Source organism: Manacus candei, unplaced genomic scaffold (assembly GCF_025592945.1).
Source record: "Manacus candei isolate 608988 ecotype Guabito, Panama unplaced genomic scaffold, ASM2559294v1 h1tg000028l, whole genome shotgun sequence".
In the NCBI taxonomy this organism is placed as follows: domain Eukaryota; kingdom Metazoa; phylum Chordata; class Aves; order Passeriformes; family Pipridae; genus Manacus; species Manacus candei.
The window spans coordinates 9,471,284-9,498,656 of record NW_026138076.1 but is presented as its reverse complement, the minus strand read 5'-3'; the positions used below and the strand labels follow the sequence as shown (position 1 = coordinate 9,498,656).

General features: G+C 35.0%; 1 protein-coding gene across 11 annotated transcripts in view; it reads left to right on the top strand.

The window, feature by feature from the left end:
* FRYL (FRY like transcription coactivator) overlaps positions 1-27,373 on the top strand; it is a 159,854-nt gene that overhangs the window by 78,915 nt on the left and 53,566 nt on the right. For 7 of the 11 annotated variants that reach the window (XM_051789874.1, XM_051789872.1, XM_051789876.1 and 4 more), the window contains 21 exons: positions 1,474-1,553; positions 2,049-2,129; positions 2,591-2,759; positions 3,615-3,707; positions 6,866-6,964; positions 8,317-8,418; positions 11,182-11,226; positions 14,284-14,387; positions 14,992-15,100; positions 16,082-16,168; positions 16,825-16,996; positions 17,733-17,865; positions 18,122-18,229; positions 19,446-19,683; positions 20,307-20,492; positions 20,583-20,669; positions 21,428-21,696; positions 22,113-22,308; positions 23,285-23,409; positions 25,211-25,268; positions 26,585-26,676. In XM_051789874.1, the coding sequence (XP_051645834.1) occupies positions 1,474-1,553; positions 2,049-2,129; positions 2,591-2,759; positions 3,615-3,707; positions 6,866-6,964; positions 8,317-8,418; positions 11,182-11,226; positions 14,284-14,387; positions 14,992-15,100; positions 16,082-16,168; positions 16,825-16,996; positions 17,733-17,865; positions 18,122-18,229; positions 19,446-19,683; positions 20,307-20,492; positions 20,583-20,669; positions 21,428-21,696; positions 22,113-22,308; positions 23,285-23,409; positions 25,211-25,268; positions 26,585-26,676 (2,633 nt within the window). The remainder of the gene's footprint in view (positions 1-1,473; positions 1,554-2,048; positions 2,130-2,590; positions 2,760-3,614; positions 3,708-6,865; positions 6,965-8,316; positions 8,419-11,181; positions 11,227-14,283; positions 14,388-14,991; positions 15,101-16,081; positions 16,169-16,824; positions 16,997-17,732; positions 17,866-18,121; positions 18,230-19,445; positions 19,684-20,306; positions 20,493-20,582; positions 20,670-21,427; positions 21,697-22,112; positions 22,309-23,284; positions 23,410-25,210; positions 25,269-26,584; positions 26,677-27,373) is intronic. The other 4 variants (XM_051789875.1, XM_051789871.1, XM_051789870.1 and 1 more) reach the window with 2 other exon arrangements.

Genomic DNA, 27,373 nt, shown 5'->3' with positions numbered 1-27,373 from the left:
TGCTCTCTCCCTGTCTAAATTTTCAATCAGTACAAAAGAAAAATGGAAATGGAATAGATTGTTTAGGATTGCAGAGTTGTATGGGTGGCTTCTGTATTTTGAACGGGTACTACTTTTTCTGTTGAGTAGAACCATGTTGCCAGTGATTCAGATGTCAGGAAAGGTGCAAAAGTTTGGTCTTCAAGACATGTTTGATGAATCTCTCATACATGTACTCCAGACAAGAAAGATATTTTTCTGATGAGGGTATTTCTGGTAAGGATAAGGATCTGCAGTGGGCCACTAAACATAGATACACCACTTAAGAGAAATGTTTGGTCAATTCAGTATTAAAAGTTATCTAAAGGAGGGTTTGTGTGTTCTACCTTTAATGTGAATCTGCAATTAGGCAGTCCAACAGCCCAGAAAAGATGGCTTTTTATCAATAAATACATTTACATTCACATTACCTCCATCTTCCTCTCTTCATGGGAGTCCTGTCACTCTTTGATTCTTAACAACTGGTTTTAGAGGATCCAAAGGATATGATCCAACCCTTTCTGTAATAGGCACAGAGCAGATGGTGAGAGGGTGACAGACATGACCTATATAGGAACAGAAATCTTTTGTTTGGATTAGATTTTGCTCATTGTATGAATATGCATGTAAATAACCAGTTCCAGTAACCAGAAGTTTGTGAACAAAAAGCTTTCTTGATGCAGAAGAGTATGAAGTTCTCAATCAGTAAGTGCTTAGTTTTTTATAGACAAGAGAATAATCTAATATATTTTAGTGAAAATCTTAAACACTTAAACAGTAATGTGTAGTAGGGTTATCCTAATCCCTACCTGAATTGCTTTGAAACTTTCAAGATATTATGACTTCATAATCATATATAGTGCTTTTTTAAAGACTACATTTGGTTTTTAAAACAAATATTTGCTTCTAAATCTGAGAAAGGTGGTGATGTCAAAGAGAGCCTCAGTAAAAAAAGGGCCTTCTAATAAATGCTTACTTTTTGTTCTCACCAAATTGTTACTTATTGCTAGGAAGATTTGTATATATTTTGAATGCTTTCATCTGCAGAAAGTGTGAAATGGAGATGATCATCACTTCTACATTCTTTTTGGTTTGTTTTGTTTTCTTTGTTTATATCAAGATGAATTGTTTTTTGAGATTAAATCTGTAGTAACACCACACAAAATAGCAAGCGTGAAAAGATGCATAGTTAACTTTGTCTGATAAATTTTGATGACAAATTCATAGTATTTAGTTAACTGTGATTTATTTTGTCATTAATTTAATCCCTAAGAGCCATCATGCAGAATAATTTAGGAAAATGGCAATCCAGATTATGTAAATGTTCATGTATTGCACAATTAACTTTATCATGTGCCAACTGAGGATGACACTAGCAGGAGAGATTTCTATGGTGCATCTCACAGTACTGTTTACTTGCTTCATACATACATATAAATGATATTTGCATTTCAGATACCTGTTCATCCAGTGCCAGATCCTTTAGTACATGAAGTTCTAAACTTGGCTTTTAAGCACTTTAAACATAAGGAAGGGTAAGTTTAACTTGTATACTTTAAAATATTTGGTGTGTATTTCCAGCTTGTGCTTGATTGTTGTGATTGTTCTCCTTTGCCTCACATGTAACACATTTGTGATAATACTGTAAATGAACACTGGTTGATATCTTTAGATTGAAAACATATCTTGAAAGAACACAACTGTATTCAATATAAGGCAGAGTTTATTTTGCTTAGAATATACAGAATGATTTACACAGCCAGACAGAATAAGAAGTCTGAGTTTGAATAACTTCCTATCCAGAATACATTTCTTATGAAGTGAGAAATGAGACTACATCACTTTACATATCACCCATGCATTTTAGGTTTGGTTTTCATTGTTTGTGTGGTAATAATCTACCTCGCTATGGAACAACCTTTTTGTTTTGTAATTAAAAACTTGCTTGGGGCTTAGAAGAACAAAGTTGTATTTAACATTTTTTTTTGCTTTTATTGTGGGTTGTTTGTTTGTTTGTTTTTTCTCTTTAGGTATTCAGGAACCAACACTGGGAATGTGCATATTATTGCAGACTTATATGCAGAAGTGACAGGGGTTCTTGCTCAATCAAAGTAAGCTCAGTCTCTGACTCTTCTTGTGTTTGGGGAAAAAACAATCTAGACTTAAAGACTATTTAATATAGTGACTATTATTAATGTCCCCAGTAACTAATACTGTAAGTTTCAAGTGTAGTCAGGTGTAGTCTGGTGTGTCTATCTCATGTTCCGGCGCAATAAATTTGAACAAATCAAGAAATAATCTTCAGTATAATTGCTTTGCAGTCAGCTTGTAGGTGCAAGATAAGGAGGTCTTGTATCAGTCAGTCATTGTTGTTTAGTTACACATATATTCTAATGTACTGATCATAATAGGTACTCTTAAATGACTAGATTTTAAGTATAGAGTTCATCTTGTGTTTCTCTTACTATAGGTGCTGTTACTGTTACAGATTAAAGAAAACCTATCAAAATTATAGACCTCATATAAAAGTAATTAAGAATGCAGATAATTGTTGTCTATATCCCTTGTTTAGGTTTCAAGCTGTTAGGAAGAAATTTGTTACTGAATTAAAGGAGCTGCGACAAAAAGAACAGAGTCCTCATATAGTACAAAGTATCATCAGTTTGATTATGGGAATGAAGTTTTTTCGAGTAAAGATGTATCCCGTGGAGGATTTTGAAGCATCATTTCAGTTCATGCAGGTAAATGAATAGTACAGAAAACTGAAATGAGCATGATTTTGATTGTTTAACTCATGAAACTGCAGTGACACTTGCAGTGATCAGTCACTCACTCTACTTTTGTGCCGTCCTTCATCCTTTTCTGTTCAGTTCATAAGTTTTCAGAGGTGTGAATCATTGGTTTCTGTGCAGGAGAAACCTTTCACAATTGTCTCAGTAATGTGGCAAACCTGTAATATATGAATTTATTTAAGACTAAATGAAAATGGGTAGCAATCAAATAATTTTCTTTATGAAAGTAGTATGTTAAAGAAAAAAAATTATTTGATATATCTTTTTTAGCAACTGAGGTGCCAAGACACACTTTTCTTTTAAACCACTTCAGTAAGTTTTCAGAGGCTGCATGTTCAAACTTCTATATGGATTATTTGTAGTGTCTGGAATATTCTCTGTAACATTGTTTTTGCAGCAAAGTCATATTGAAAATGAAAATGAATATATAAAAATAAAGTATAATTTTCTAATAATTTTAATAGAGATAAGTGTTAATTTTTTAAAAGCTTCAGAATAACCTGAGGAAAAAGGTTTATATTTATATTTTGAATATTCTTTATATTCTGAGTAGAAAGTAAATAGCTATCTGGTATTACAAATGTTCTCCTTTCAATTTCTTGAGGTGAATTGCAGGGGAAACGGGTTTTACGGTTTATGATGTTTTGTAAAGCTGATATTGTCAAGGAATATAAGACTGACTTAGACACATTGCTTCTTTTAAATTCAAACAGGCAATTAATGTTATACTACTAGCGGTTTTTATGGCATAGTTACATTTGTATTCTTTTTTCTAAATATTTTTTCTGATGTTTTCTTACTAAGGAGTGTGCTCAATACTTCCTGGAAGTAAAAGATAAAGATATAAAACATGCCCTTGCTGGTTTGTTTGTGGAAATTCTCATACCTGTGGCTGCTGTAAGTATTTTAATCCCCCCCTGCCCCACTATTCCTCCCACTTTCAATTGGGCTCTCATTGTTAAAGTTGCTTCAAAATTAATCCTCAAAATAATATATTTTTACAGATTCAAAAAGACTTTTAGTACCTAAAGAGGGCTTACAAGAAGGCTGAAGAGGGACTTTTTACAATGGCACGTAGTAGTAGGACAAATGGAAATGGCATCAGACTGAAGGAGGGTAGGATTAGATTAGATTTTAGAAAGAAATTCTTTACTATAAGGGTGGTGAAACACTGGTGCAGGTTGCCCAGAGAAGCTGTGGGTACCCCATCCCTGGAAGTGTTCAAGGCCGTGTTGAAATGGGCCCTGAGCAACCTCTTCTAGTGAAAAATATCCCATGGCAGAGGTGTGAACTAGTCTATCTTTAAAGTCCCTTCCAACCCAAACCATTCTAGGATTCTGTGACTGTTAAGTAGATTACAAGCACCTACACAGTCTTAAAGGGAAATGTGTTGGTTTGTATTAGCTAGTTTACAATCTTTTTTCAGAACTTTTTAAAATTATCTGTTTGCTTGATGCCTTTATCACCAGAGCACTGTGTAATTTTATACATGCTCTAAAAATTTGAAATTTCCCTGGTTTAGTATTTGCTCAAGGGTCCTGTTGACTTTTCTTTATTGGCTGAAACTTGTTAAGTTCTTTCTAGAATAAACTGAGATATGTAACATCTTATAAGGAGAGTGTGGTCTCCTATGCAAGAAGGAAGAATGTAGGTTTTGGCTAATTAAATAAAGATAATTCATATGTCTGTTCCTTCAAGTGGAAGAGCAGTGAGTTGTCTCCTGTGTGTGTTTTAAAGCTAAAGGTAGAAATTTCACTCAGCAGCCCAGAACAAGAAAAAAAACCCTAAATATCATCACAGTGTTTGGATGTACAGCGTGTGTAATGTGTGTAAATGCTTCTTGTGAGAATGCTTTCAGTCAAGACAGGCTCTTCTCCTTCCTCCCAGGTTACTTTGCTCAGTTATGTGAAGCTTGTTCAACAGGTCAACGTGAAATTATGGTGCCTCAGTGTATATACCTTACATTGACCATTTATCACAAGCTCAGATAATTTAGATTGATTAGTAGATTGATACTTGCTGTGATTGTTGTCTAAAATGTTAGTTGTATGAGCAGATGGTGTGTTTTAGCACAGGCTAAAACAGGTGTGTTTGGCACGCTGTCCCAAAAAATGGCAGGTCATGGCTCCATGTTGCAACTGATTATATGGGCATATCTTGCTGTGTGTGGAGAATTGGGACATGTAGGTCTCGTTTCGTAGGATGGGATCTAAAAGGACTAGCACACTGGGTGGAGATCCCATCTGAGCAAGCTCATGGGTAGCTGTTCATTTGATGAAGTTTTGATCTTTCCAGGGCATACTTACACTCTCCTAGAGAAGAATTTCTTATCCTGTTAAAGAGGGAACTCACTTTGTCGTTTTGAACTCCATAGTTGCTTGGCAGTTGGAGTGGGGGTACAAAGTGAAAGTACCTAACATTTAGGTAAATGCAAATATTAGTTTGGAGAGTCATAAATATAATGAAAACTGTGCATACAATGATGAGACATAGGCAGCATTTGGGAATGGGGACTCCCTGGTGGCAGGCACGGAGGCACGCACAAGGCTGTGCAGGGCACTCGTGGTGGTGTGTGCAGCGCTTCCTACAAGCACAGCCTGACTCAGCGCTTTAAACAGTTGGTAAGGGAGGCTTGATCTTTCCTTCTGACTCATTGAGTCTCTAATCATTTCGTACAAATGGAGCTTCTTAAATAGAAGCAAAGAACCTCATCCCAGATTGAGATGCGGTTGAGCAGGTTAGTCATTCTCTTGGAAGATGTGAGATGCAAGTTTGAATATTTTTGAAGCAACGGAGGGAACTGAATGTAGATTTTTCTGTATCTTGGATACAGAAAATGGCTTAAGTGAGGAAGCTGTTAGGTTTCAGCATTGAGACTTCTTTACTGTCATTCTCTTGCTTAGTCATTCAGGCATTTTAAAAAACCCATCCTGATTTGGACCCTGCAGGTATGACAAATCACGGCATATTTTACGTATTTTACAGCAGGGAAGTTAAGGCTGATCTGTAAGCCTAAGATTATATCCCAAAGCAACAGTGTGGTGCTGGCAACTACTGACTGATTTCTCTTGTGGGGCTAGCAGGGTACTGATCAACTTCTAGCTTAAGACTAGCAAAAGATAAATAATTTGGTATGTAGGAAGTAATTTAAATCATAACTACTTTCTCAGTTCTTTCTTTTTGGATTTGCACACATTACAGAGATACATACTATTTTTATGCTTCCCCATCATGAATGTTTTCAGAGTGTTCTTAGCAAGATGGATGTGAAATATAATGTTAATACATATAGTTATAATGTTTATATAATATTAATAACTCTAAGTAATAAAACTAACAAAAGATTACCTTATGTTGTAGGGAAGTTTATAAGTACAGAGGATCTCTTCCAAAAAAGCCAATCCCCTCTCTAACACCCTAACCCTCCATTTGATAAATAAAGCAGAAATACCGTATAAAATAGTAGGTTGAGAATCACATTTAAATGGATCATCCTGAGTATCCAGAGAGAAGCCTAAGAGACTTGCAGAGGTTTTGATAAAGAATGTAGCTGTCTGGGTTATGGGAGGAAACCTATTCTGTAATGCAAGAACAGAGTGGGTAAAAAAGGTGTAGGGCTCCACATATCTGTTTCGTTAATTCTGAAAGCTGAGCAAAGACTACTTGAATGGTTGGTTGACTGGCAATCCCATGGATAATTTCTTAAATTTTCATTTTTCAGTATTGGAGGACATAAAAGGGGAGCAGTGAAGAGGGGAACAGTGTAAAAGTTCTGAAAAATAATTTTTAAAATATATGAAATTACATGTATTATGTTTTGTTGGGCTGAGGGTTTTTTGTTTGTTTGATTTAATTGTTGTTTTAACTGTATGGTTGTAATATATGGCATGATTTTTTATGCTTTTGTTTATATTTCAGATAAATACACTCAAATACCTACCTAATATGAGATTTAACTTTTGAATGGTCTTGAATTCATGGACATCTTAATTTGTATTTAAATTGCCTCCTGTATAAGTTTTTAAACCCATTAATGTGTGTATTTTTTTTAATAGGCTGTTAAAAATGAAGTGAATGTGCCATGTTTGAAAAATTTTGTGGAGATGCTTTATCAGACTACCTTTGAATTGAGCTCAAGAAAGAAGCATTCACTGGTATTTTAAAGAAATATTTCAACTTCTCCATTTTGCTCATCTTAGGCTCTTAAGCTAGCACATTATGTGAGGAAAAGCTAACAGCTGTGTTAATGTAAATCTTAACATCTCAGTTCAAGTATAATTAAATTCCTATAGTTTATGTGCATTTGTTCTAGTTTTGTTTTATTTCCTCATGTAGATATATGCTCTTGTTATCCCACACATGAGATTTATCTTGAAGTCAGTGCTTGTTCTTGATTACTTTAGTGGGGTTTAGCACAGTTAATTAACCTAATGTCTCTTACAAAGAACTTGCATTCAGGGAGTCTGTATACTGAAATTATGCTTAATTAAAAGAGGGAGGTGTCAGACAAGACTTTCCCAGCTAAACAGCAGCCTCTTAATAGCCCTGCCTGTTTCTCTTCTCTCTTCATACACTTTTTCGAACATTTTTTTATTATCTCTTAATAATGCAGTATTTGGTAATTCTTGTTGACTGTGGCAGCCATATTTCAAGTTGATTCACTTCACTTTGCTGGAGATGTAGAGCTAAATTTTTCATTTCAATTGGCATATTCAGTAAATGCAAGTGAATTTATAATGTTTTATTCTCACTTTCATGTTAGGGACAAACATATAAACATATATAGCACATATCATTGTATGTGATTAAACTCCTTATTTAAGAATAACATTAAGTAGTTGATGTTAGTATTCGAAATGTTATTTTATTTATGAAGTCAGAAACGTTGTTTGCATCAAGATTACAGTTTACCTATTCATCCTCATTCTTTAATTTTGCTGCATAACATGATGATCTGCAGTCAGATTTGGTATTAATCACCATTATGTATTAAATTATTAAATCTTATGTTACTAAAGCAAAGCAAAGTCATGGTTTGCATATTCAGAGAAACTAAATTTTTCTTCCTTCCTCACTAAAAGTAGAAGTAACATTTCTGACAACTTGAAGTCTGCCTCAGTTTTTACTGAGTTGACGATATTTTTCCTGAATATTCTTAAAGGCAGTTCACTTGTCCAGCATGTGGGACTTCATGAGCTGAATCTTGTGGTTGCAGGAAAAGAGGTTATTGTACAAAGAGTGAGACCTGCTCTCAGTCTGTGTTTAAGGTCAGACTTTGCTAGGGGATGAGTTTCACCTTGGTCCCACTGCCGCGATCTCACACCCCGAGCTCTTACAGCACGAAGGTTGTACCCAGGGCACTGTGCCTGGCACATGTGTCACAGTGCAATGCTAAAACTGTGAGAGTGAGAGGCAAGGACCAACTGTGTGTCTCAGTCTCAATGTACAAGACTTAGGAGGTCTTCAAAGAGCCATTTGATCAATTCTTTTTCCCCCCTACTCATAGGCTTTGTATCCATTGATCACCTGCCTGTTGTGTGTCAGTCAGAAACAGTTTTTTTTAAATAACTGGCACGTTTTCCTGCAGAACTGTTTGTCACATCTAAAGGTAAGAATCCTTTTCAATTCAGGAACTGTTGCAAATCACTAGTATTTATTCCAGTATGTTCTCAGAATTCACATGCCAAATAAACAATGAATATTTGGCTGTTTAAAAGGACACTGAAATATTTTTCTAAAAAAAAAAAGTAAATGTTTCAAGTCTCTGTTTGTATTAAACTCAGTACGTTTTTGTGATGCTGTGTCATGTTGGAAATAGATGTGGTCCCTTTGGGGACTATCGATTCTATTGAGTAAAATCTGCAGAAGCATCTGCTAATAAGGACTGTTCATGCCAGAGAAAGTACAGACTGTAATTCTTCATGTGAAAATTACTTGTGAGAAAATAAGTGACTTGTCTGCTCTTTTAAGTAGAATGTATAGGAAGTGCAAAATTTCTCTCACTCACTAGTTGAATGAATAGAAAATTAATTGCAAGGCCATAAAAGACACTATATCTACAGCCAGTGATACGTATTTTAAGAAAAAATTACAGTGTCCCTTTAACTGATGACTTCCATTGATAGCATTGTAAACAGCAATTGGTTGATAAAGACATCACGATACTTAGAAACTGGTGATTTTTTTAAAGTGACTTTCTCGTAGCATTAATTGTTGTACATGCTCTTTCCTTAATTATGATTAACAGAATCATGATTTTGCCTAATGCATTAATTTTGAAAATGTTAGTAAATTCTTTGATCCTGCTCACAATACTGATTCTGGTTAGGTATGAGAGACAATTCCGAAGCGTATTAGTAAAATACGTAGACCAGCATGAAGTCAAAAGGAAACCGGTTTAGCTGCTTGGATTGTTTTTAAGGGTCATTTTGTTCTCACAACATCTTTCACACCTTTCTGTTGCTTGTTGGGTTTTGTATATTTTTCATCTAACATTGCAGTTCTTTTGCAATATTTGCCTTGATTTTTGTTTTGTGGTTTACTTTGCTTATGGAGGCTGCTTGTGCTTTTGTTTTTAAAACTTTTAAAAAAACTCTTACAACCTAGGAGTTACCTTTTTCTGGCATAATGTCCACTGTTGATAATGGATATATTAAAACTATAAATGCCAGTGAGTTTGACTGGTAGTTGCTGAGCATGCATTTTATATTTTACTTAATTTTGTTAACCACTAACAGCTTAACACATTTACTGTAAGGCTCTATTCAGCAGAAATTCCATATATGAATTTCTGCAGTTCAGAATTTGCAGTGTTATGATGCTCTGCCATCAATGAGTTATTTAGGATATTTTATGGCTTGGTTTAATTTGGCACACCAAATACTATTGATTTTTTTGGTGCCTACTTTGTTCAGAAACTTTTTTGAGTTTAATCTTGAAAAATACACCCCACTGTCCTCATGTGTCTTACAAATTAATGTGTTCCTTTGTTTCCGAAGCTAATTAAATGCATGCACTCTGAAATTAGTAATCTCATTAATTTACAAATCTGAATTTCACAGCAGTTTAGTCTTTTAGATTTCCCCTTTCACGTTTTGTTTCCTGATTTCCTAATGACTAAAGTTATTTGCAATTACTTAAAAATGTAAAATGAATTAAGGAATTCCAAATCCATTGTCACTACTGTCTTTGTTATTTAATAACGTAATTTGGAGAGTTACTGGAAGATACTTAAAACACTGAAAAGGTTCACCTACCCCTACTGTATTTCTTGCAGTTAACAAATTATCAGTTGAAATAATGACAACCCTTAGACTGTCACAGGGATATTCTTTAAAGAGTACAGGCACGTTAGCAAGTCACCAAGAGGTAACATGGATTCATGATGCTCACTTTATTCCCTGGTGACTACCCAGTGCAAGCTCTTAGCTAGCCATGAACACCATGTCACACTTTAATGACAGAAGTGGGCGATTTCCCGTTTGCCATGGTGTGAAAGCCCACATCCTTGCTGTTGCTCCATAGTACCTGATGCACAGTATGTTCACACCCTGCCTTACCTTTTGGTGCTATGCTGTACTTGATAATGAACCCAAGAGTACTTTGAATCCTAATCCTAGTGATACTTATGGCCCTTGTAAACTCCTCATGCTGGGTTTCAGTGTGCTTTACATTTAGTTATCCTCAAAATCAAGCCTAGTGTATGGGGAAAACATCCTAGCCTTGCTGAAAGGAGGAAACCTAGTGGTCTGGACTGATGAAAATAGCAGATAAGCGAGTTGTAAGAGCCTCTTTAGACCAGAAGCATACCGAAGGGTATTTTTTGGTATATGTATAGCTGGCTTTGTTGTACAGTTGGGATGCTGTTTCAGCATTGATCCTAGTAGGCGTTTTTTTACAAACAGCGGTGTAGACAAAATTCTGAATTTGTTCAGCAGACAGTATGTTTTACAGTGCTGGATCAGTATTGTAAAACATTTTCCTTACTTTTTTTGACTAGTATCTAAACAGACTAATTCTAGCAAGTTTGTAAGAAAGTTGATAAATTCTTGGGTGAAGCTGAGTTGTTATAGTATCTTTACCACCTCTTCTGGGGAGAGGAAGGAACATTTAAGAAAACTGCTGAAATGCAAGAGACAGTGTCCATCATTCTGTGCCACTGTTGTGTGGAAAAAGAATATTTTGTTCATCACAGTTTAACCTTGAAAGCTGAAGGGAAGTTTTCTGCCACTATAGCAAAACCTTGATTTCTACTGAATAGAGTCCTTGCTAGACAGCTATCTGTTGGTTTTGTGCTTTTTTTCATCTAACATGCATGTGCCTTCCATTCTCATGTTTGTTATGTTTTGCTGTCTCACATTGCTTTATTTAGATGCCATCTAACAACAGTATCAGAAAACAAATAGAAACACTGCAGGTGAGTTAATATGTTGTAACTCAGTGAAATGTTGCTTTGTCTCATGTAAATACTTTTTTTTTTTTAATGTTTTTTGTTTTATTTTGTGCTTTCCTTTCTTTGTAAAATTGCTGTTAGTACTGTTAAAAAGCAACAGGACTAAGAATAGCTAATGTTTCAAAGATCTGTTTTTCTTACCAGTAAGTAAAGGAGAAAGATCAGAAAATTATCTAATACAAATTTTTCCTTGGGGGTAAAAATGTGGCTTTATGAGATTGATTATCAATATCACAGCTGGTTTTCCTGAACAGCAGTGCATGTTTCCGCTGAAGTAAACTACCTATTCAGATGTATGGGTTTTTCTGTTCATTCATTTCAAAAAGTGTCTTGCATGCGAGCAAACTGAAAACATTCTCACAATAAAAAAATGTGAAACTGATTTACTATAACAACTTGCAGTGCACTAACTTGAAAGACTTTTACACTGTTGGTTTTGCAGGTTTTAAAAAGTAGAAATTGTTTTAGTTCAGAACAGAAGAAAAGTTTAACATCAAAGTTTAACATCAGTATTAAAAAGTACTTTCTTCAGTAAGTGATTACATTTGACTAACATGGAAAAATGCTGTTTTGTTTCTTGCCATCATTGAGATTTGTTTCATTGAGTCATTTTAGTGTGTTGTGTAAAACCACTGTAAATGGTCCTTTTTTGGTTTTGTAAGAGATATTGTTCTTGACAGCTTATTTCGTAGTGTGCTGATATCATAATTTATGTTAAAAGTTTTACGATTTTAAACAAAGCTGTGTTAAAAACAACAGATAAGAGTACTTTAAAATCTGAGAGATATCAGCTAAAAAAGATTAAAATTCAGCAAAATTGTTGAATTACACACCCTACTCTAATTGCTGTAATGTCAAAGAGGAAAGGAAATACTGACATATTAACACCAAGTGTACAGGAAGTGTGCCATAAATCAGATCAAAAAGCTATTTTCTTACAGCATATTTGTTTAGTTCCTCATTGTAGGAAGAGATAACAAAAATTTTCAATGTTTCAGATATTAAAAGTACTGCTGGATTTATTTTGTAACTCTTTAAAAAGTGAATGCCTCCTTATGCACTACTTTTTCTTTATAACAAACTTTGTCATAATTAGTCACAAGTAGCTATATTGGATGATACACCTGCAAAGAGAATGTTGTTAATACATTGTGAAATATTTGCTACCTCTACCGTATTTTTTATTCAATGATTGAAAACCAATAATAAATTTTTGGTTTATGTCTGGATCTGTAAATTAAGCTCCCCTGTAGAATATCAGAAATAAGAAAATGAAAGCATTACTGAGTTCTAGGCACCTCATTTCAGATAGACTTTGATAACACATGTACCAATGAATTACCCAACCTACTTTGACCATCAGTAATTGTTGACCTGTAAATTAAATACAGTGAATAATAATATCATGGGGGTTTTGCTGTTTGAGTTAATTAAAATGAAAGTTATCACAGTCTCCCCTTCTCATACAGTTCTCTTTGCTTCTTCCTCACGGTAGCACTGCTGGTAAATTAACTGGACAGTGGGACAATTATCTGTGTGAATACTGACCAGGGACAGGTGTAATTTTTACTGGTTAGATTTTGTCCAGATCACCTTCCTAAATTTACCTACTGCCTAGTTAGAGGTGTGCTGGTCCAGAGGTGATGGCAGAGCACATGGATGAGTGGGAAGGGAGGGTAGAAGAGCATTATCACTGATGTAAACTGGGTTAAGTAATTCCCTCTAATGTTGTGGTAGTCAGTCATGTATGTTACTTGTATGTACTGCTTTAAAGTACTGCTTTTGCCTCTGTGATTCTGTGATAGGCCTTCAGCCCCTCTTAAAGTAAACTGCTGGCAAAACTGGTAGTCCTGACCTACGTCTGTTAAAGCCATTCAGAAATACTCTCCTTTGTGTATTCTGTTGCACAGACATGGACGTGAAATTATTTTGATCAGCTTACTGATACAAGTTGGGCTTTCTTACTGCTAGAGTTAATGCAGAGGGAGCATTGAGGTTGTGGAGGAACCAAGGATGAGACCATCTCTTTTTGAACAGTATGGTCTTAGGTCCACTTAAACCCGTTGTGAAAGGACAAAGTTGTTGGGTTTTCTGTTGGGTTTGTTTGGGTTCATTAGTTTGAATTGAGACAATACCTAAAAAGTTGACAACTGGGAATCATTTATTACGTTCAGAAGTTTATACTTATGGCCAAATCCAGGAGTCTTGCTGGACATTTCTAGATAATACATACACCAAGAATCCGTAGTTGGAAAGGAGATTTCTGGAGTTGGTAAAAAGAATATTAGTTAGTTACTGTTTTACACAGTTTAAGAGCTCAGAGGAGCAAAGCTAAACTCCTAGTAGCAGCTTTCAGACAAAAATTGTTTTTTGTCCAGTGCATACTTTAAACTGAATTATGCTGCAGGATTTTACATTAATTCAAGAAAAGGTAGCTTAATTGTTAAAATAAAATTTCACTGGAAGTAGGTAAACACTATTACAGCCTGCAGGAGATGGCTAAGTTGTGTGAAGCCATACCCAGAGAAGCATCCTTGTGTGCCTGCCCTGTTTTGCATTCTTTTCTTCTGTACCTGCTACTGTCTGCTGTCACAAACTGAGTGATGGAATTAGACTTTGTTCCTGATCCAAAGCAGCTACTCCAGGATTTTAGGCGAACTATAAATTAGTTTGCTATTAAGTAGCTATTCGTTACCAATGGCTTTCTGAGAAAAGTTCTTGGAAGCAATACGCTCTTGGTGTTCATCTCAAGAGGAATATCTGCTTTGTAGTTACTCCTCTGCCCTCAGAATGAGAGACATGTAAAATGAGCTGGAATTGCTAGTTAAAAATTTAGGTAATACTGAAAATGTGCAATACAGGGTTGTTTTTATGGAAAAATATTAAAAACTTGTAGTGAATATTAAACATATCATCTTTCATTGTTTTAAAAAAAAAGAAAATATTTTCAAAAGTGGAAACTAGAAATTTTCTCAGTGTTTCACAGGCAACAGTAACTGTATTTTTTCATTTATTTTACAGAATAAAGATCCCAAAATGTCCCGAGTTGCACTGGAATCTTTATATAGGTTATTGTGGGTTTATGTTATTAGAATAAAATGTGAAAGCAACACTGTAACTCAAAGGTAAGTTCATTATGCAAAGGATTTTAAACTACTGATTGTTGCGGATTTTTTCCCACCTAGTAGGAGAGATCTTGAAGCCAGCTAAGGGATGGCTTAGTTGAGTAAACAGGGTTTTGTCTTAATAGGGAAAACAAAAAGACCTTGATTATTTTGATGAAGAGAAGGAATAGAGTCTAGAATTATCTTTGCAGGGATAGAAGATGGCAGAGAGATAAGCAGGAAATTTATTGAAGTTAAAATGGTACCAGAACAAATAGGGTATGAAGTGGCCATCACTAAGTGTGGACTGGAAATGAAAAGTTTTTCTTTATGAATGTGCATAATGAGAATTTGGAATAGTTATTCAGATTTTACCCCTTCTCCTGACTGTCAGTAACTAGTTTAAAACAGGATCTTGTTCATTTTATAAATGAATCCATGATATTGCTGCCTGTGACAACTGGGGCTGTACTTCCTGTAGGTGGTACTACTGTCATATACTTCTGTATTATTTTGTAGTAGCCCCACCAACACACTTCCAGATTTGAACTGTAACATCTCTGCTGTTATAAGGAGTTACTTTTAAAAGGCTTTTTTCCTTCTTTTTGTTTCTAAATTCTCATAGCCGTCTCATGAGCATTGTATCAGCACTTTTTCCAAAAGGATCACGTAGCGTGGTCCCACGAGACACACCTCTGAATATATTTGTGAAGATTATTCAGTTCATTGCTCAGGTAAGAATATATTTACTTAAAACTATAAGAATAGAATGAACATTATTTGGAAGAAATGGAAATTTAACGTTAGTTTTTAGAATTTTCCTGAATATGTATAACAAATGAAATAACTCACTGTGTTTCTAATAGTGGCTAAATTATTCTATTTAAACTTCAATGACTGTTGTGTATGAACATTATGATGATTAGTATTTACATTTGCATTGCACTGTTATACATATATATATATATATATATAAAGTACAGTGATAAAATTAGTGTATCCATTATGATATTTTTGTAAGGGACAAAGCATTAGAGCAGTAGTATCCAGTTATATATGGAGACTGCCCTCTGTAGATAGAAAAAGTATACAGTTAATGCAGTAGTGTGTAGTTATTATTGCATTATGATTTGTATTATTTTAGGCGCTTCTGTTATCCTAATATTGAATTGCAGGATATAATCTCACAAGATAAACTCTCATTCATCTATAACATTATAGATTAGAGACATGTTTTCCTGTCTTAGAAATTGGTTGTTTGTACTTCAACTCCTAAAATGATTTGTGTTTGGTCATATAGGGATGAGGTAGGACACAGAACCCTTCACTGTTAAATTTTTTTTATATTTATTATATTTGTATTTTAATGTTTTTTTTTTGTTTCCATGAGCTTTTCTTTATCCCTAATTTTTAGTTATCTAAAACAGTTCAACTTATTTTTGGAAATGCATTTGACCTGAGCAGAATTGTCTGGAAATTTTTTCAGGAGACATGGTTCAACTGTATCAGAGGAGGAGCTGTGTTGAATTGTATTATATTAAAAAAAATAAAAATTAAGTCATAAGAATAAATATGAAAAAAAAAAGAATATTTTTTAAACTTCTTTATTTTTATTTATTAAATTTTTAAGACAGGATACCCAGCATCTGCAAAGCCAAGAAATTGTGTGTATTAACAGAAAAGAGATAATCATATGAATCTATTTTACTTTATAGGAACGTTTGGATTTTGCAATGAAAGAAATAATATTTGATCTTCTTAGTGTTGGAAAATCACCTAAAACCTTCACTATTAATCCAGAGGTAAAAAAAGCTCATTACTTGCATGCCATGAGAACAACATAGGGGGATTTTGGGGAAAAGTGCTTAACTATTTTTGAGCCAGGATAAAAGCAGATTAATAAATATCTGAAGGTGTGTTCTATTAAAACTAAAGAAGTAGTTGTAGTCATGCACAATTGCTGTTTCATTTCCAGTAGATAAGCTAGCAGCAGTTCTGCAATTGGGACTTATTTCAACAAAAATTTCAGAAAGTATGAGGGTTTTTTACAGTATAACTCTAAAACCTTTCTATAGGAAAGTCATACCCAGCCCTTATGTTTCAAGACCCAGTCTAACAGAGGAGACATTTAAGCAATGTATGTCGTCAGTGTGTTACTGTAGAGATTCATCAACTCCTTTAGTGCTCAACACTATGAAGTATTCAGTATCTTAGCCTGGGCCCAGTCAGTTTATTTGAAACAGAGTTGTGGGGAGGCATGAAAAACTTGAACTTTATTCTTGTTGCTTTCACTACCCTAATATGTAATATTTAAATAATACCTGTCCTACTGGAGTTGTACTGCTGCCTATTCATAAGAGAGGAAAAATGCAAATTGTATTTTGTCTCTATTATACTTCAATAGTATAATTTCTTCTGTTTTCTCTTTCCTTTTTTTGTCCCTTTTTTGCTCTTGAAGAGGATGAATATTGGCCTCAGAGTCTTCCTTGTTATAGCAGATAGCTTGCAGCAGAAAGATGGTGAACCACCAATGCCAACAACAGGAGTTGTTCTCCCTTCAGGAAATACTCTGCGTGTCAAGAAAATTTTTCTTAATAAAACGCTGACAGATGAGGAAGCAAAAGTTATAGGTATGTTGTATTCTTTTGTGAGTTGGCATTCCAGTATGCGTGTTTATATTCTCAATTATTCTCAAGCAGTACATTTGTGTAACTTTAATTATGTATTTATTTTAATTGTTAACAAGAATCTAATGAGAGCCTGTTTTAACAGAATTGCTTTGATTCTTTTGAGAGGGCTACTAGACAATATTGACCTTCTGGTGTCTGAGATGAAATCCATGGCTTTTCTTAAAGTGTTTTGCATTGCCAAATCAGCACAAAGAAGCATGAGTGCAGTTAGTGTGGTAAAATAGCATGGCAAGTTTTGTTCCCTTGATGTCACTCTAAAATGTCTCAAGTGTCTCACAGCTGAGTGAAGTAAGACAATTTTAATCCCTGTGCTCTACTGATATTCTGTGAATGAGGTAGTAATCTCTAAAGGGTTGTTTCAACATGTAAAATTTAAACTAGAACTAAAAAGCTTGGAATTGAGAAAACAGAGAAACAACTAATGGTTGCTTCAGTGTTTATGTTCTTTCTGAAATACACTATTTTCATATACCACCTCATATTTGTATATTTGTATATATATATATACATATTATATATACATGCATTTCTTTTGACAGTTAAAGTACATGTTTTATGTCATCTGTTGTACAATAAGAAATTTGTCCAAAACTGAATAAGTGGCAGATATTTTAATTAAAATGTAAAATAAAATAAGAACAAATGAAAGAGGTGATGGAACTCTTTGACTTTTCAGGAATGTCCATATACTATCCTCAAGTCAGAAAAGCACTGGATAGCATTCTTAGGCATTTGGACAAAGAAGTTGGAAGGCCCATGTGCATGACTAGCGTGCAGATGTCCAATAAAGAACCAGAAGACATGATTACGTATGTACTGCACTACAGTATTTTCACTGTCACAGTAGCATCATATTATTTTTATGCTGCAATGTTGCAGATGCCATCATTAATGCATTACAATAGTGGGTTTTTTACTTGACTAATAAGTGAATGGTAATTTCATTAATTAAAGCTAAAAATGTTTGTTACCTCCTTAGTTTTGACACGAAATTGAAAATAAATATATATGGTGTACTGAAGTAAATTTTCCTGTTGTTTTTTTGGTTATACACTCTTTTTATAGGGGTGAGAGGAAACCTAAGATAGATTTGTTCAGAACTTGCATTGCTGCTATCCCAAGACTGATTCCAGATGGCATGAGTAGGACTGACCTCATTGAATTGCTTGCAAGGTAAGAGAAATGAAGTTGAGCTCTTATTGGATGTTCTTTTTTAAATGCTGCATGTGCACGTTTGTCAGTGCACTCACTATGCAGTATAAGTCCACTGCATACAGATTCCATCCTTCCTGCTCCTGACTACCTTCTGCAGTTGGTCAAGTTTTACTGGCCAGAGTAGCAGGAGGTAAATGTATCCTGCAGATCTTGCACTTATTTTTAGAGATAATTTTTGAGAAGCGGGAATTTATTTCTGTTGCTTTGGGGGTTTTTCGAACGTGTTTTATCTTTTTTTTACAACTATCATACTTTCCCCCCTTTTTTTTCTCTTCCTATTACTAATACTATAAATCTTCATAAAGTCATTCTTGTTTGACATTACCAAAATGTGAGACAGGCACTTAAGGGAAACTATTCTTTTTCTCTATGAATCCTGTATTGGTTTTCCATTTTTTTTTGATCCAACATGACCCGTACTCTTCTGTTTCTTATCTCAGTTAAAATTGAATGTGCCTTATTGGTCCTGATAAGTAGTTGAGATATTTTTTTTATTCTTAATGCAAGAATGGTCTTGGCACAGAAACACAGGATAGCTTTTAGCTTTGAAATTATAAATTTCTTTTAATATAATGTGTTGAGTTACATACATACTAAGTTAGTAATAATGCGAGAGAATAAGGTTCTTCTAACTTCCAATTTTTCTTCAGTGCTAAAAGGCATATAAAAGACATGATACAAATGTAATAATACAGTACTGGGATACATTTCTTCTACCTTAGCGGGCTGAGACATATTTTTAAGTATGTATGCAAAGGGATTTTTTTGTGAGTTTTTTTCTCATATCTAAAGTAAAACTTTAACTGCAAAAATTATCTGTTCTTTTCAGTTTTAATTTGAAGAAAAGAACCTGTGCATCACAGAGTGCCTGTGTACTGAGCTCTAAGGTGGTTGCTCAGATGCATGCAAAGATGTACCTATGTGAAAGACTTGGCAGTCTCTCCTGAAAATTGTTTGTATTAAGTTTTGTGAAACCTTGCAATATTTTGCTATAGTAGAAGCACCTTCTGTTAGTAACCAGTTTCAGGTCTATTCAGTGCTGAAAATGCATCTATGTGGAAGTGTTCTACATTGTACAGCAAAGAAGGAAGAGTTAACACTGAACTTTAAATGATAAAGGCTGATTAAGAGTGTGTGTATCTAGGGTGATGATACCAGTATTTTTTCTAAACAGGCTGACAATTCATATGGATGAAGAACTTCGTGCCTTGGCTTTCAATACTCTTCAAGCATTAATGCTTGATTTTCCAGATTGGCGGGAAGATGTTCTTTCAGGATTTGTATATTTTATTGTGCGTGAAGTGACTGACGTCCACCCAACGCTTCTTGACAATGCAGTAAAAATGTTAGTGCAGCTCATAAATCAGTGGAAACAAGCAGCCCAAATGCACAATAAAACTCAAGATTCTCAGGTATATCTATATAAGGTCCTTTGATGTTAGAACACAGTTTGAATCTACATACAATTTTATTAGTGGACTTCATTGTTTTTGTTAAGTAATAAAAATTCAGCTAACTTTCTCACAGTGCTTGAAGACTTTTAGATCTATTTTTTAAATCAGCATTTCTACCAAAACAAAATTAGTTTCAAAAACGCTAATTCATGACTACATTTTGGCTTACATCAGAAGTCATCATGTGTAACTGGAAATAAATAGGAGTTATTAAACAGTAGAACTAGGGAAAACCCAGCGTTTTTTACTAGCCAGTAGAACGAGGTCAAGTAGTTTGATTTTATACAGTCTTTTACATGAGAGTATTCATATTTTTTTTTTTAATTTTGCTCTCACTGCATCATTCTCCTGAGAAAGTGAAATAAAGACGTTCTCGTGATATATGTTTGGACTAAATTCAGAGAGATAATAAAAAAACAAAATGGCTAATACTGTGTTATTCTCATAATGCAAATTTGACCAGTAGCCAAACAAGATCTAAATATTTTATGATTATTTTGCCATCTCCAGTAGTGGAACTATATCTTAACTGTGTTTACTTTTTTTCTTCATTTGCTTAACTTCTGTGATTTTTTTCTTAGCGTGGTGTATCCAATGGGGCTGCCCATACCCTTCCTCTGGAGAGGACCCTTTATTCCAGTGTATTTCACGTAGTGGAAGGCTTTGCTTTGGTCATCCTTTGCAGCACCAGGCCTGCCACCAGGCGATTAGCTGTCAGTATTCTGAGAGAAATAAGGGCCTTGTTCACACTTCTAGAAATTTCGAAGGTAAGAGTTGATGACCCGTTCTTACAACTGCTTAATGAAACTGATTTTATGTTGACTTTCTTTGAGCTTTTTATGCCTTGTATATTGTAGAGTGATGATGAATTGGCTATAGATGTAATGGACAGACTAAGTGCTACTATCCTGGAAAGTTTCATACATCTCACTGGGGCTGACCAGGTAGGACAATTTTTATATTAAGTTGGTTATAAGATGACATAATGCTGCAAAACTGTCCCAAATATGTTTTAAATGATAGCGTCACTATGTTCATGCTAAGTTTGTCAACAATTTAGCACCACAAACAAAGAGAAAAAGGCAAAAATCTTGACAAATGTTGTGAGGCTGACACCACCATTGTACACTTTCTGACCGATAGTGTGTCATTATCACCACTGTATAAACGCTGACAACTCTATCTGGTTTTTCTTACCTTGCTTACTGATTGCAATTTCTTTGAAGCAAAGGGCACTGCCTTTTTCTGCAGCAGTATAGTTTCATATTGGTCGGTGTGTCCTTTATCCGTGATGAAAGCCATAATAACTGTCAGTGAATAACAACTGAATTCCATACCTATGTACTTATCATAAACTCTTAAGTATCAAGGAAACCCTTCTGATTTTAGGTTTAGGAAACAAGTTGGAATTCAGTGATAAGACTTTGAGTACAAATATTTTCTAAGAATGAAATCATTATGAGTGAAAAGGCCTTTTTCTAGAATTTGCTATTTCCTAATTTCCAGTTCCTTCCCAAACAGCATGTTTATATAACTGTTCACATTAAGAACTTCTGTAAAAAACCCACATAAATTATGTGTTTTATCTGTTGCAGATGTGGTTTTGATAGTGATACTTTATTAGATATTTAACAATTAAGAGATTGTTATTTAATACACATGGATATTAAGTATTGCCTTATTCTCTTTTCTATGCACACAGACTACTTTACTGTACTGTCCCAGTTCAATAGATTTACAAACTCTGGCTGACTGGAATTCCTCCCCAATCAGCCACCAGTTTGATGTGATCAGTCCCTCACATATATGGATATTTGCACATGTGACTCAAGGCCAAGATCCATGGATTATAAGCCTCTCAAGTTTCATGAAGCAGGAAAATCTTCCAAAACACTGCCCAACAGCTGTAAGCTATGCTTGGACATTTGCTTATACCAGACTCCAACTGCTGTCTCCACAAGTGGATATCAAGTAAGTTGATTTCTAAAGTAAGTGCAGTATATTATATTGGGTATTCTTTCAAGATTTATCATCACTGTAAAGTCATTATTGTTTGAGCGAGGTGACATGTAGGCTCTTGATATTTTCTGTGGATTTAATTCAGCTTTATATAACAAAAAATTACAGCAGATTTATCTGGATAAAAAGTTATCTGCTGTGAAGATTAATTTATGCCTTTGGCCATATTGTAGTTCAACAAATTTGAATATAAAAGCGTACATTATTGATGTACAGGTCTGTTCTGAAAAACTTATTGAGAGTTTACTATGTTAACAATATTGGAAACAATGGCATATGCATAATGGAAAAATAAATTCAGTAGAAAACCAAAGTGAAATGTGGTAAGCTTCATTTACTCTGCTGAGCTTTTTTTTTTTTTTTAATAGCAGCCCTATCAATGCAAAGAAAGTGAATACTACTACAAGCAGTGACTCCTATATTGGGCTCTGGAGAAACTACCTGATTCTTTGCTGCAGTGCAGCGTCTTCTTCAAACTCCTCCACTTCCACAGGCTCTGTGAGATGTTCCCCTCCTGAGACGCTGGCGTCTACTCCTGACAGTGGTTATAGCATTGATTCAAGAGTAGGTTCTTCTAATGCTTATTGTAAATAAGTCTACATGTATTTGGAAATAGAAACACCAGAGCCTATAATAACTGTCATGATTAGAAACTGGGATAATTTATCTCAGAATATTTTTAGTATACGTTAGTTTTTCATTTGCTTAGGGGAGAGTGTTTTAGTTCACTTTTCCCAGTCTGTGCTGTAGAAGCTTTCCTGCTTACGTTTTTAAGGCAAATCTTACCATGTAATAAAAACAGTTACCCAGTCTCAAAGTCTTAGCTAGCTGTAATAAAGAAATGTTTTGTTCACTGTTAAGGGGGTGTTTTTGCTGTCAGTAGACTTCTGCAGTTCTGAGCAAAAAGCCTCTCACTTCAGTAATTGAAACAGCAACCTATTCAGGCATGATGTATCTCATTATATTTTCCCAACCGCAGACAGTTTTCTGTCTGCCTAGCTTCATAGTGCCTGCAGATTATTTTTTTCCCCTTCTTTTCTGCTTTTTGCTCGTCTCCTTTTTGGCTTCCTGTAAAAGGTACAGTAGACATGAAGATAATTCTTGGACAGTGCAGCAGATTTTTGGCAGAAGCAGCCTGTTCCACTTCCATCTTGTTATCAGGATACTTTCCCTAAATCTGAAAAACTGTAGACTGAAGGCTGTGATCTCTTTGAGAGCTGCAAGGGACTCTCAAGGAGTTGGACACAAAAAATCCACTTACTTTCCCCAAGGACGGCAGATACACCAAACGTTCATAGCATCTGTATATCGTGTTGAGTCATTCATTGTCATCTGACAATGAAAATTGAGTAATGCAAGAAATAGTTAATACTACTTTACTATTTCAGAAAAGCTTTTTCTATGTCAAATATAACTTTCATTTTTATCATTTTGAGTCACTGATCCAATGTGAGAAGACAGAGAAATTACAGTAGGTATTTTCATGTCACCATTTGTTTGGCAACTATTTCATTCTGTTTTATTCTGGTTTTCTTTTTAGATTATTGGCATTCCATCCCCTTCCTCCCTGTTTAAGCACATAGTTCCAATGATGCGCTCTGAGAGCATGGAAATTACAGAATCCCTTGTCCTGGGACTTGGCAGGACCAACCCAGGAGCTTTTAGGTAACTATTGTGTTTGATTCTGCTTTTATGCCAGTTGATTATAAAGCTAGGGAATCAGAGCTCATAGAAAAAGATTCACTATTTTTTCTTTCAAGAATTTTGAAAAAGCTGTGACAACTGATTGTCTTGTCTTTTCTAGCATTTAGAGGCGTGATATAGATTGTTAGAGGTTTGAAAGAATTTCATGTGGAGGTCATGCCTGCATAAGGAAAAAGAAGTTAGTTGAAACTGTAAACAGCTAACTTTTATTGATATTAAAAGCTGCCATTTTGTTAAAGAACAGTCTGTGTGCAGTAATAACATTTGAAATGTTATTTATATTCAAGTTTATTAGAGTAGATAAACTGTCCTTATTGGTATTGCCAATTGCTCTTTATGGAGGATGGATGAAGAGTGAGAACATCTGAGAGGAAGAAAACCTCCTGGGAAGGCCATCAGGTGTTCTGTGACACCAGCCAACCTCGTATAGTGAGAGTTATGAAGTTGTACTGTGCCTAGCAACCAACTGTGCTTCTGCAGAAAGAACCAGGGATCACTTACATTGTTGGTTTTGAATGAGATGATGTTTCTCTCCAGTCACTTGTGTCCTGTATTATTGCAGATGAAGAGCCAATATTGAATATGTAATGCCAAGTCCTCAGTTATCATATTCTGCTTTATATCCCTTTATAATCTTATAATTTTATATAATATCTGACTTTGCTCCCCTACCAGGAGCAAAGCAAGACTTTGTCTCGTGACCCTGAAGATCTGTTTAAAAGTTTAAATCGTAATTGTGCTCTAAAGCCCAGAAATGCTTTCAGAGATAATTTCACCTTAAATCCTTGTTTTCTAAATTAGAAGGCACTCATTCAGCAAATTACAAAAAAAAATCTGATTCTTAACAGTTTGACCATTTCTGTATTCAGAATGTGTTTTGTTTCTCAAAACACATGTGCTCTCACCAGATGCCAGCTGTAACCCACCCTTTAGCATTACAGCTCTGCACTGATTTGTTGTTTAGCTTTTGAGTTTTTAAGCACTCTTCCTCCACACTTTGTATGTTTACTCAGGAACTTTTTCATCATAGATTATATGTATACTCAATCCACTTAAACTTAATAGAATATTATTTTTGTTTTGTGCAACTGATCACATGAACTTGTCTAGGTATCTCTTGCTCTCCTTTGTAAATACAACCAATATATTTTTACCTTAGTATTTTGTCTGCATAGATCCTTACTACTGATCTCCTTCACCTTTCCCTTTTTAAAGAAGTAACAGAGTCTTAGTTTGGCAGAAGGAACTGAGTAGTAGTAAAGACTGTGGAGCTTCAGAACAAATGGGGAATGTAAGCACAGTGTCAGAACCTGTTTCAGTTTTCAGAGAGACTGGTCTGACTTCTGTCAGTGTAGTGTTGCTGGACTTAAAGAACAAACTTTACTAACAAGTAAATGCATCATGACAGCTGAAAGAGCATTGTATGATAAGCTGTCAACATCTTTTTTCCCTCCCTAATACCTGTTTGCACATCTTTGTTAAACCCTTATTATGAAAATTAATGACAATGGTTTGTGATAGAAAAAAGCCATAATACTTGGAGAATGCAAATGTAGGGGTAGTTGTTGAGACATCCATTTAGTAATCTGCTTTAAATTAGGAAAATATCTTTCTAGGAAACTTTTCTTTAAAAAGCTACAGGTAAAGAAGGAAAACCTGTGGGTGTTTTCACTTGTGTTGTAACACTAGTTACTGAGAAACATCTTTCAGTTGAGATCTTAATTTGATGTTTGTTTTTATCCTTTTAATTATTTTAATTCAGGGAACTAATAGAAGAATTACATCCTATAATTAAGGAAGCACTTGAAAGAAGGCCAGAGGTAATTGGATAATTTCCATTATATTCAATACAATTTTAACTGTCTTCTTACAGAGCAGGAATATTAGTTATATTCTTTAATTTCTGCAAGTAAAAACTGTCAGTATACCAGATAAAAATGTGAAATGTTACTTTTTTAAATAATTGTCAGGTGTTTACATTAGAAGAGCTTTATGTTTATTTCAAGCTCTGTATTATTCTTAAATACTAAAAATTTTCTAATGAAGAACTTGTTTTACAGAAAGTTTTAGAAGTCTTAGTAGGTATTCATAGAAATAATAATCTCTGCAAAAACAAAGTCAGGGATGAGTGCTCAGTATTTTTTATGGTAACTGTAATGTTTTTATAAGTAATAAATTTATAATTACAGATGATGGGAAGGAGCTCTCTTCTGTTTCAAAATGTTACTAGACCAAAGTGTATTTTGTCAGTCTTGCATGCAAGTCATAGGATCATAAAATTGTTTGGGTTGGAAGGTCATATAGTCCACCCCCACTGAAATGAGCAGAAACATCATCAACTGCATCAGGTTGCTCAGAGCCCCATCCAACCTGACCTTGAGTGTTTCTGGGGGTGGGGCAATTACTACCTGTCTGAACAACCTGTGCCAGTATTTCACCACCCTCATTCCAAAAAATTTCTTTCTTATATCAAGTCTAAATCTGTCCTCTTTTAGTTTAAAACCATTGCCCTTTGCCATATCACAACAGGCCCTGCTAAAATGTTTGTCCCATCTTTCTTACAAACCCCTTTTAAGCCCTGAAAGGCCGCAAATGAGGTCTCCCCTCAGCCTTCTCTTCTCCAGGGTGACTGGCCCCATCTCTCTCAGCCTGTCTTCATAAGAGAGGTACTCCAGCCCTCTGACCATTTTTGAGCCCTCCTCTGCACCCACTCCAATATGTCCATGTCTTTGTTGTGTTTGAGGACCCCACAGCTGAACACAGTACTCCAGGTGGGGTCTCACGAGAGTGGAGCAGAGGGACAGAATCACCTCCTTCAAAATATGTAGAAAGACTGCCATTTGTACTTCGTTGTTCTATATGTTGCACTTTGTGACAGGAGACTGACAAACTCATTATTTTGATAATACATGTAATAGCAAACCTGGTATATCTCAAGAGTCGCAACAGGGAAAAATTTTGTTTGTTTTTTGGTTATAGAAATTGTTAGCAATTTGGGTAACACCTCTAAAAAGGTTAGCACCTCTGATAATTGATGCTGATTGTAATAAAGATATATTGCTTTTACGTTCCACACTGGTGTTATACTTAGCTTTTCCTCTGCTTCATTTAATTTTGTGTTTCCTCTGTTGAATAGAACATGAAACGACGCAGGCGTCGAGATATTTTACGAGTACAACTAGTACGAATATTTGAACTGTTGGCAGATGCTGGTGTCATTAGTCACAGGTAGGGGAAGCACTGATGAGAAGTTGTTTATTTTTGTGAATTGTCATTGGTATTCTTATGACCCAGTATAACAAGCTTGCAAAATTCATCTGTGAGTTTTAGTATACCACTAAATAGATAGATGTGGTTTTATAAAACTTGGAATTTTATAAAACTGACAGTTTTATAAAACTGGCTTTCTAATCTGTTCCTCTCCCGTGCTCTTTGTCACTGTGTTCTGTGTTTTATTTAAAATGCTACTATTCTCCAGGACATTGCTTTGAACAGGCAGTATGTCGTGTTCCTTCTTGTTTGTGTGTTCTTAAAGGTTGCACCAATTGTGCAAATTGTAACTATTCTGTGATCAACCAGATGAGTTCTTCCTCACCTGGAGTGCTGATGCTAGTCAGCACATCCTATACAGAGAAGGCTGCTGCACATTAATATTGGACCTTTTTTTATTTCTGAGGAATGAAGAATGTTAACTGGGTTATTGAGGTTTTTTTTCCTCAGTTTATCCTACTTGTGTAGGGACACTTTGAAAAAAGAAATTCTGGCATATGTTTTACAAGTCTGTTGGAAAGTTTTTTCTAAGTTGGTGGAATCGTGTAAGAGCAAGTAGGCTAGGAAATGGTCCCATTCTGTTAGACAAACAATACTTAGACATGTATTTATCAACCTTAGTGATATAGTCAGTGTGACATTCTCAATCTTTAAG